Source organism: Micropterus salmoides, unplaced genomic scaffold (assembly GCF_014851395.1).
Source record: "Micropterus salmoides isolate LMB-PRFRI ecotype aquatic unplaced genomic scaffold, ASM1485139v1 Ms_hic_scaffold_10, whole genome shotgun sequence".
Classification (NCBI taxonomy): domain Eukaryota; kingdom Metazoa; phylum Chordata; class Actinopteri; order Centrarchiformes; family Centrarchidae; genus Micropterus; species Micropterus salmoides.
The window spans coordinates 15820010-15829899 of record NW_024040041.1 but is presented as its reverse complement, the minus strand read 5'-3'; the positions used below and the strand labels follow the sequence as shown (position 1 = coordinate 15829899).

The window sequence follows — 9890 nt, the reverse complement described above, 5'->3', positions numbered from 1 at the left end:
ATTCAATAATGAAATCATTAACGCAACCATAGCTAATAGTTTCATTCTTCCTAAACTGAATCATCTTTTGTGAGATCAGTGAAGTAGAGAAGGACAGGTTTCATTTAGTACTTGTACACTTGAATGGGAACTGTTCTTCTTAATTATTAATTAAGAGTTTATCATTGTCAGTTGGTCAGCATTCACTTTCCATTAAAGGCTCTGAAATGAGACGGCGGATTATAGCCTCATATTCACTTGGTCTTAAGCGCTTGAGTACTGCAGGAGGGTCTGCACACTACTACACGGGTATCCCCACAGTGGTGCATGACAGTGAAACAATATAACGGACCAGAATCCAAACAGCAGGTTTTAAAGTACTTTTTATGAATTCATTAAATCCAAGCAAAAGAAAAAACAAAACACTATTATGACTTAAAGTGGCAAACCCTTTCATACAGTGTGGCTCATCTAATGCCAGTATCTGCTCTTCAGCTCCCTCTAGTGGCTCTCAGCTGAAACACACATCTCAATGAGTTACTGGGGATTTTACTCTCGCATCCTGTCTGTGCGCGCACGCACACACACACCTGCAACAAAGGCAACATAACACACGTAACTGTTCCCTTCATTTAAAGTGAGAATTAAGATACTCAAACTTATTACACTAGTATAGTCATTACATTAGTCAGACTTAATATGCTTTTAGAAGACACATGGTCAGTCTGAGAGACAAAGAGGGAAGAGATCAAGTGATTCACCATGCTTTATCAAAGAACAGATACATACTTTCTTGAGAACGAAAAAACACAACTTTGACAGTGCCTAAGATTATTTCTACAAGTACACAGGACGTACTGTATATAAAAATATCAGACTCTGAATGCATAGGTTAAGTCAAACTGTATTCTGCTTTTTCTAGAACAATAAGCAACCCCACAAATACAATGTTAGTTTTCTCCTTCCCATAGAATCAAAGGAGATCCTGTATAAAAAAACACAAACAAAAAAAAAAATCATTTCAAACCTGACACTCACCCGGGGAACACAACGGCCAGGGGGGTGTATTCTCCACACACTGTCCCACCTTCTCAACCAAGCTCCTGCACAGCTTCATTTAATAATAAAGCATTTAACAAAGTTGGGAACATAAAAATAAGCACTCTTGGTAATCCTTTCTTCTCACAGCTAACTTTCTGGAAACACATTCTTCCCCCCACATTGCACTTGACTTCAACAATATCGTCTCAGCACATTCATCCCAACTCTTTCTTCGGTAGTAAGTCTTAATTTTTTGACACAAACACAACAGGCCTAGCTGGTTAAAAAAATTATACAAATTAATAAAAAATATATCATAAAACAAATACAGTAAGAGCTTCAGGTATACATTTTAACAGTAAACAGTTACCACTGGGTAAGAAAAGTGTTGATCGTAGGGCATTTGTAGTGGCCGCCTACTGCACTGCTTCAAATAAATGAATCCCAGCAATGAGAATTACTGGGACATATAGTGGTGATGAAAGCAGCATAAATATTACCGTCCGGCACAACATGGCTGTGCGTCTTGACCCAGTTACACTCTTAATATAGAGTATAAGAATGTTTTTTTTTTGTTTTTTTTTTAAATCTTGTCAGTCACCATTGAAGTCAGCCAGCAACACCTCTTTTCACACAACCAAAGAGAAAACATTAAAATCTATAGTCTTTTAATTAAAAATTAAAGATTAGCACTAGACTGGCCTTGACAAAGAAACTGAAGCCAGATATATTGATATTATGTGTTGCTTCCAGTATTTAAGTTTTAAAGAAATCTAGTCACCATGTAGATAGCCTAGGTTTAAAGTGAGGTGACACGGGCAACAAAGACATCAGAAAGATTAATTTGGATCACTGTCGGAAGAATAAGGAAGCACTTAACCATAAAACAAAGTGTCATAAACAGATCGTCATGTTTCCTCTTCACAAGGCTTTTTTTCCTGAAGCAGTGATAGTTTATTCTGGAGTTCTCTTCGCTGACTAGACTAGTTTTTGGTTTCGATTCTGATTCTAATCACAGTCAAACAGAAGGACAGCAACGGAAAATATTTGACAGAGGGCTATATTTATATGATAAGTACACAACTTTTAATGAGACTCAAGCCTCGTTACTCTAAAGCGCAATGCATGGTCAGGCTTCATTAGTAAGGATCAATATAACTCAAAAGTTCTAAAGAAATTCTTCACAGTTGACAGTTTTAAGTGTTATGCTGACTGAACTGAATTTCACACCCTGCCAAGCACAAGTGGTAACGCATTGTAGGAAATAAAATGAAAACAACTTGTCCTGCTTCAAGCTGTTGCACATGTATCTCTAAGTTTTTGTCTGACATGAAAAGCAAACATTTAAACCAGTATTCCCTTCCCCATAGTGTATGACGATGATTTAAACATGTAAGGGAAAACAGTACTCCAACTCTAAATGTGTCCATCCTTGTGTGGATATAGATTAAAGCATACTGTATGTGTGTTCAGCAATTAAAAGTACAATTAGTCCAAAGATGCCCAAGTCTCACATGGCGTGAGATTACCTCCATTTTAAGAATCAGGCCAGTGATGGATGTCCTCTGCTGGAAAGACACTAAGGTTGTACACTACAGCATGTATGAAAATGTGTACACCAGCGAATTATCTGATAACACTCTACGGGTCAGTTTGCAAGGAATTGCAGTTGCTGTGTCCACTGTGCTGCAACCCGCCCTATTCTGTGGACTGATGATGGACTTAACAGTAAGAGTTATGTAAACCCTTCCTGTCGCCCTGTGCTCTTGGTCTTACTGGACCAATCTCCTCCTTGACCACAGTCCACAGCCGGTGTGTAGGTGATGTGTCCTTATAAGGCTATTGCAGAATCCCATTCAAGTCCTGTCCGTAAGGAAAACAAGCTGACGTCTCCCTCTAATGTCCCACTGGAGCCTTGGCACAAAGTGCAGTGGAAGGAGAGAAAGAGATAAAGAGAGGAGAGAGGGGCCCAAATACTTTCGCACATAATCGAGGACACCATGCATCAGTAATCGCTTACAACTGGTCGGGTACACTAAAGCAGCAGGAGGGCCAGAGGAGGATGGGGAGGAGGACAATAGCTACAGAACTTGAAAAAACAAATCCCAGTTAGGAAATTGGCGAAACACCAAAGCCGGACAAAGCTGTAACAAGGGATCTGGGCAGGCAACTAGTTATGGTTGCTTGAGGGTAGCTACGGAGGCCCATCATAAGCAGGGAGACCTCGGGGCTCTGCAGCAGCTCTAGTAGGTGAGGCGGGAGGCCTTCATGTTGTAGCAGGGTCTGTCAGTTAGGCCCCCAGTCCCAGAGAAAAGGGACAGACCCTCTGACTTCTCCAACACAACCTCCAGCTCCTGAAAGTCTTGCAGCCGAGCCACGTCCTTGTCCTGGACAGGAAAGGGTAAATTACATTTAAATCAACAACAGATTCACCTGCTAAAGACCCTAGGGCTGCAACGACTGACTATTTTCTCGATTTAATCGCTTCACTTTTTGGTCTATAAAATGTCACAAAAGTGTAAATAATGATTTCCCAGAGCACAGTATGACAATCTTCACATTGCTCGTTTTGTCTGATCATTAGTCCTAACCCCGAGGATATTCATCTTACTATCATATGTGACAAAAAAAATAGTCAAATGCTCATATTTGAGAAGCTGAAACCTGAAAATCTTTGGTGTTTTTACATGAAAAAAGAAAAGACATTTAACTGATTATCAAAAGAGCAACTCAGCTTTATGGACCACCACGCTGTATTTTACATCATCGCCAACAAAAGGTCTCATTCTTTCTACCTCTACAACCTCTGGCAGAAAATTAATCAACATCTAATAATAAATTAGACTGAACTTAAATTTCAACTTATTAAATTAGACGCAACTTAATCAGAGCGTCAATGTGCACGAGTCTGAGAGAGAGAAGGAAGCGGACACACCTAAGAGCAAAACTGCTTCAAGATATTGACGACAGGCAGCACTGTGACAACATGCAGGTTAGCCTACTCTGATCACCAAAACTATTTCACTACCATACAAAAAGCTGTTATTTATGTGATGTGCGAGTCGACTAATGGTTCAGATGTAGTCCCAAACTGATCTCCACTTTTCTTCCGTGTGCAGTCAATACCAAACCAGTGCTTGTAGCGGGGGAGCTGTCGTCCCTCAGCGTTCAAAAACATACTTTACATAGTGTGTCAGTTTGAAACTAACACCCCCCCTTTTTCAAGCCTTTTGTTTTTGTTTTAATCTAGATGATTATGGCTTACAGTTCATGGAAATCAAAACGTATTAGAATTTAAGAATAATGAATTTATGATACAAAAATCGACCTCAGAAGAACTCTGATCAGCAAATTAACTCAAAACCCCTGCAAAGGTTTCCTGAGCCTTGAATCTGTCAGTCTGGTTCTGGACAATTAACTTTTCCACGATACATTTTTTTTTAGATGCACCTGTGTGTGTATTCATAATGGATTTAGTCACTTCTATTCTTTGTCTTACTTCTATTTGGGGGATAATTATGCTCCAAGTTTGGAACTACAGTTTCCATAATGCTTTGGGGGATGTAAAGAAGATGTGCAACGTTTCCATGTCAGTTAAGTAGCTGCAGGCTCCAAATTGAGCCCTGCTTTTTCTAGCCTATAGGTGTTTACATTTTGGCATATTGGCACCATTTAAAGTAGTTAGCTATTAGCAGTTTGTGTTTGCAGTGTAAGGTGAGGTATACTTTATTGTCACATACACATAAAGAAATTCATTCACTGCATTTAACCCATCCCTCAAGGGAGCAGTGGGCAACCACTGTGCAGAGCCCGGGACTCCCAACACCAGATCTGAACCAGTGGCACTGACTGGAGAACAGTTTATGCACGCGTGTACAGACAACTATCACTGGAATACATCTGAATGAAAAACATGATGTACGGATGATTATTCGCAATCGGTAATGGCATCCTCATAAAGTGTCACACTGAGCATATGCATATCAAGTGTGTGTGTTCAGATTGGACAGAGTTGTGACTCAGTAGCTGAAGCAAATTGGTTTACAGAAAATACTGAAGATGAACAAGAGTGGAGAAACTTCCTTTTAGTGGAAAGATCAATATTTTGCCATTATGAGCGAAGCATCTTTTAAATTTGCACATGAATGTGTGTGTATTTCTGTGTTTGTCGCTGTAACATGCAGTATCCTGAACGTTCCCTTGCGGGAGCCTGACACTGGTCGACAACACAAGCTTGTGTATAGTATGCATGGCCTTCTTCCCTGTACCTTTCTCAACATGGTGTTTGGCAGCTTGCGGATCTTCTCCACATGCTCAGTGCTGATATCCAACTCGCGGCAACAGACCCTCAGGAGTGAGCGATAGGTGAGCTCCTGGCGGTCCAGCTCCACCTCAATGAAGTCGTTCTCCCGTGCGTTGGGGTTCTGGATGCGCACCTTGAGCACCAACTCTAGAGAGAAGTACCACAGTGATACCTCTCTGTTAACAAAGATGCTTTTTAATAAGAAGACTGACATGGCCCAAGGTGAGAGTCACTGATTTAATTATACCTGTTTTAATTCTCCTGAAAGATTTGTCTTATGTTAGTAATTCTGTCAAAATATTGGCAATTCTACAGTTCATGATATAATGACGTCCGTTTCATTACCCACATGCACATGAAAAATAAATACTTGCTCTAATACTTCTTGTTTAAAAAATGACAAGTGTTGGGTTGTTGCTAGGGGGAGCCTGAGACAGTTCAGTGATCATACTGAGAGGAAAAGGCTACATCCAGCAACAATCCTTTCTGGTTTGACAAGTTTGCTGCCAACACACACGCAAATGAGAATGTGTCTGTGCTCTTATCGGTCACTTACCTGAAAACACGCAACCACATAGCCATGACGAACAAGCAGCAGCTTTACCTCACGGTTTACACGCAACAATCTCAAAAGAGGCAGGCTCTGTCTTGCCTCTACCAAACACGACACTTGTGGGCTCATTTAGATACACGCAGTAACTTAATGGAGTCTCCGCTGGTTACAATGAAACAAATCCAGGTGTCGCTGCTCCCAGCCAAGAAATAGTTGCAGCGAGTAACTCCCTGTACAACCACAACTTTTTATATTTCTGTTTTGATAGAGACTAATAGCTGTTTCTCCCTGCTTCCAAGAATTTATGCTAAGCTAAGTTTATCATCGCCTGCCTCTAGCTTTCTACTTAAGAATGACAGATTACTTACGATACGACAGATTCATGACAATGGTATTGAAGTTCTTATCTGACTATCGACAGGAAAGCGAATAAGTGTACAGAATCAGAAGGAGCAGGAGTTGTTGTTGCTGCCGCAATTCAGAGGCCATTTGATGAAGTTGAATGCAACTTATATACGTTCCCATGTGTGGACAGGAGGTCAGACATAATAAAACACACGATCACTTCCTCACCTTGCACATTAACAGGGAAGGTGCTGGTGAAGAAGAATGGCTGGAAAGCTGGCATGGGTCCTCCGGCCTGGCCGTAGCTCAGCTGCTGTGAGATAGACTGCTGCCTGCTCATAGTTGGGTTAGCGCCGGCCACCGGGGCCTGGACCTGGCTTCCACTGCTGCTGGCCAAGCTGGGGCTGGGTGAGGCCAAGGGAGGCGAGCACATGGTGCCGTTGTGTGCCACCGCATGCGGGTAGTCTGCGTGGTTGACAAGGTGCGGCTCAACTGACAGGTCCATGGGCACTGTGCAGTTAACAGTGTGGTTGTGGGAGGGGTTCAGGCTGGGTGACGCGCCATTTTGCTCCGTCACAGGAATGAATTCCCCAGCCTGCACATGGCTGTGGGGGGTGGGGTTTGGAGGAGGAGTGGGGCCTTCAGACAGCAGGCTCTGGGATTTCTGAGGCTCATGAGTCGGGGAAAGGGAGGCCGAATCACTGTGTGTGTCATCATCGTGCTCTCCAGAACCATTCTGTGTAGGGTGCTGGGCCTGGATGAGCTCTGACTTGTTATCCATCTTAGAATACATGAAGGGTGGGTTAGCCAGGTAGTTGGGGATGATTGGCAACTCAGGCTCCTTGACTTCAGGCACTTCGTCCACTTCAACTGCGGTAATAATGTGTATGAAGAAATAGAGAATTAGTCCCTTAGAGCCAGCTTTGGTCTCTGTCAGTACCACAAACAGCTGTAGATACTCTACCATAAACATGTTGTAACCTGTACATGGTACTGATATATCACATGCCAGCAACAATGAAAGGCTTCTAGCATGATGTGACAGGAACAAAATGTGTACCTTACCTCCTAAAAGTCGTTTGATCTCTGGCTTGGACGTGAGCTGTGAGGCCAACTCGTCCTTAGCCGTGAGGATTTCTTTGTCTGCTCCACAACCGAGTAAGAAGGACACTATGTGCTTGTGGTTCCTCTTGCATGCCCAGTGCAGGCATGTCCTGGTGGGTTTATTGGAGAGGGAACAGTGTATAAAACCGTCTATAATGGAGATCATTTGAGAATGATATTCACATGGTTCCACCTATCATCAACTAGAAAGTTTGAGTCGTACACCGCCTGAACTGCCCCTGTGCTTGGTATGGCATTGGAGTACAGAATGAAAGCCATTACCTCAGACTGGCAAGATCCATGTAAATTATTTCAGCATACTCAAATAATCTTGTGTCAATATCTCCGTTGCATAACTGCCTGGACATGTAGGAACATGACAATTGTAACCTTGCATATGGAAGAGGTTTATAACATGTTATTCAAGTAGGTAGTAGGATACACTTGGCATATTCATGACTGGAGCAACCATGTGCCAACTCACATTTTATTTTACTCCACTGGTCCCTTCTGTTATTTTGAGATTACTAGAAGAATGGCTCTTTATTCTTTAAACTATCACAAAATACAAGCTGACAGGCCGTTTATTTACTGTTTGAATGATCAAGATACAAAGTAGGTAGGTCTGGCTGACTAACAAGCCTTGCTGTGCCTGATAAGACAACACAGACCCTGTAACAACACACCTGGCTGTAATATTAACTGCACTGAACTTTTAAACAGGCAATAAAAGCGTTGCATTTACAAATCTGAGAAGCAAACCACCGCGTTTGACGTAGTGACGACCACATGTATTCGTCCAAAACACTCACCATCCATTTATTTCGTTCTGTGAATTAACATTTACTCCACTCTCCACCAACGTCCGCACTTCGTCGATGTCCCCGATGGCAGACGCCTCTCTCAGTCGCTCCTGTAATTCTTTATCCAACGAAGTGGTGGACATCTTGGTGCAGGCAACTAACGTTGCAAGATCATGGGATACACAAAAGCCTCTCGGATTAAGCTGTCAATACTAATCGCTACTGATGGCACACAGGTCCACTATAAATAGACTTGCCAGCTTACATTAGCCACCGGCTAATTTTACCTACTTGCTAGCTTAACGTGATGCTAGCAGAGTCTTTGGTGCTAGCTTGTCGCTTCGGCTAATCTAACTTCGTGTTGATGGTCGGAGACTTTGGCGTTTACGCTGCAGGCTCCGTACAAGCCATTAATTTCTGTTGTTAGTTCACGTTACAGTACCCCTGCCAACACTGAGTGCACTCATTCAATCAGCCAGTGGTGTCAGAGTTCCGTCAGCAGGCTGCCAGGAGCACCACCGCCACATCGGGGGGCATCTTTCGATGTAACAACAGCGAGCACAAATGTTAGTTCCCCTCTGAATACCCTCCACGATTATCTGACGCGTGATGTGCCACTTAACTTTGTGTAAAATAATGAGACCAGCTCTCGACATTAAAATAACTTTGAGAAATAAAAGGTGAAGCAACTGTTTTAACACACACGTGTTGCGGGCATATTTAGCCATGCAACCAGTGGGTAATAATAATAATAATTTCCATGCTTTGCTTATTTAGTCACAAAACATATAATAGTTTAGGACCACATTAAAATATGTTTCATGTTGAATTATAAATATAATTATATATATAATTCATCAATATGAAACATATTACAACATAAACATATATATATGTGTAATGCACTAGGGCCCATAAAAGTAAGGGATACGGAAGATATCTAAGATGATTCTCATTGAAGAAGGTGGAGTGTTTTAGCCTTTAACTTGGGACCACTTGAGGAAAAAACAAAAACAATCACTATCAATCATTACTATTACTATAACTATTAATTCTGATTTCTTAAGTTTATTTTGAAAGTAATCACTGGAATTGATAGTTATGTGTGGATATCTAGCGACACTGGTCTCCACACCCAGAGAACTGTTAAATATGTTTATTATTACCAGTACAAATACCAGTGTTTTTATGTGTAATAATACTAATGGTGTTGCACTTACTGACATGAGTACGATCAGTGTTTCTCATTATTTCAACGTTGTGTTGCAGTTTCTCAATGTGACCACTGGAGGGCAGAAAACGGTCATGATTCTACACTCCAGTGAACTTCACAGTGTTGAGGCAGACAGTCTATGAGCTGACACAAGACCAATGCTATTGTCACCTTTTTCAGAGTAACATTATAAAGCATCCTGACTGACAACATCACTAACTGGCATAGAAGATCATCGGTACCCATCTCCCGAGCATCAGTGATATCAGTGATGTGAGTTAAGCAGAGGACAGTACCCACCCCAGCCAAAGCCACCCTGTTGCTGATAGAAGTTTCTGCTGCCGCACCACCAGACTAAAGAGCAGTTTTTTTAAACTCACGTTTATTTCAGTTAAACCTTTTAGAATTGCTTTTCCATTAATGTATATAGTCTGCTATATAACAGAAGGAAGTTACAAACTGAATTTTACAACCTGTTACATTTTATTTTACCTTGATTTGAGACAAGACTACCCTGTCGAGTAGAAATCCACGCACTACACAAATAAG

General features: G+C 41.7%; 1 protein-coding gene across 1 annotated transcript; it reads right to left on the bottom strand.

Moving 5' to 3' along the window:
* Positions 1-344: 344 nt before the first annotated feature.
* On the bottom strand, positions 345-8683 carry ankrd40 (ankyrin repeat domain 40). Its single transcript, XM_038698528.1, has 5 exons — positions 8138-8683; positions 7287-7435; positions 6450-7091; positions 5289-5470; positions 345-3407 (listed from the first exon to the last, which is right to left on the bottom strand). The coding sequence occupies exons 1-5, from the start codon at positions 8269-8271 to the stop codon at positions 3264-3266; spliced, it is 1251 nt and encodes a 416-aa protein (XP_038554456.1). The 5' UTR covers positions 8272-8683; the 3' UTR covers positions 345-3263.
* Positions 8684-9890: the final 1207 nt, after the last annotated feature.

Coding starts and splice junctions, on each gene's coding strand:
- ankrd40 (XM_038698528.1), bottom strand. CDS start 8,271: ATGTCCACCACTTCGTTGGATAAAGAATTACAGGAGCGACTGAGAGAG. Junction 7,092..7,286: donor GATCAAACGACTTTTAGGAG/GTAAGGTACACA, acceptor TTATTACCGCAG/TTGAAGTGGACGAAGTGCCT. Junction 3,408..5,288: donor CAAACACCATGTTGAGAAAG/GTACAGGGAAGA, acceptor TTTCCTGTCCAG/GACAAGGACGTGGCTCGGCT.